At 68.0% G+C, this 435-nt stretch overlaps 1 protein-coding gene across 1 annotated transcript in view; it reads right to left on the bottom strand.

The window, feature by feature from the left end:
• The window catches only part of ETH_00041205 (dihydrolipoyl dehydrogenase protein, putative), a gene marked incomplete at both ends in the record, with an annotated part of 2,459 nt that overhangs the window by 416 nt on the left and 1,608 nt on the right, over positions 1-435 (bottom strand). The window contains 2 exons of the mRNA XM_013376431.1: positions 2-78; positions 248-371. Coding sequence (XP_013231885.1) covers positions 2-78; positions 248-371 — 201 coding nt within the window. The remainder of the gene's footprint in view (position 1; positions 79-247; positions 372-435) is intronic.

Below are 435 nucleotides of genomic sequence, written 5' to 3'. Positions count from 1 at the left end.
GCTGCCTGCGTGCATGCATGCAGCTGCCTGCAGCCGCCTGCAGCTGCCTGCGTGCATGCACGCAGCTGCCTGCGTCCGCTGCGCAGGCGTCCGCGCAGGACACTTGCATGCACGCGGGCGCGCATGCGTGCAGCTGCAGGCAGGCAGGCGCATGCAGCTGCATGCAGGCAGGCGCATGCAGGCGCATGCAGGCAGGCGCATGCAGGCGCATGCAGCTGCATGCGTGCATGCATGCGCGCGGGCTCACCGACGAAGGCAATCTCCGGGTCCGTGAAGCAGGCCGCGGGAACTTCGCGGGCATTGAAAGGCACAAAGCGCCCCGCAATCGCCTCCACAGCAGTCACAGCTTGTGCTGCTGCTGCATGCGCCAGCTGCAGCAAACCGTTCGCGTCTCCGATGCAGTAGAGGCCCTCCACCACGTTCTCCGCGGGCGGG

Source organism: Eimeria tenella, genomic scaffold (assembly GCF_000499545.2).
Source record: "Eimeria tenella Houghton genomic scaffold, Eth_scaff3445, whole genome shotgun sequence".
Taxonomy (NCBI): domain Eukaryota; phylum Apicomplexa; class Conoidasida; order Eucoccidiorida; family Eimeriidae; genus Eimeria; species Eimeria tenella.
Note: the sequence above shows the minus strand (reverse complement) of the source record. Positions and strands in the feature narration are given on the sequence as shown.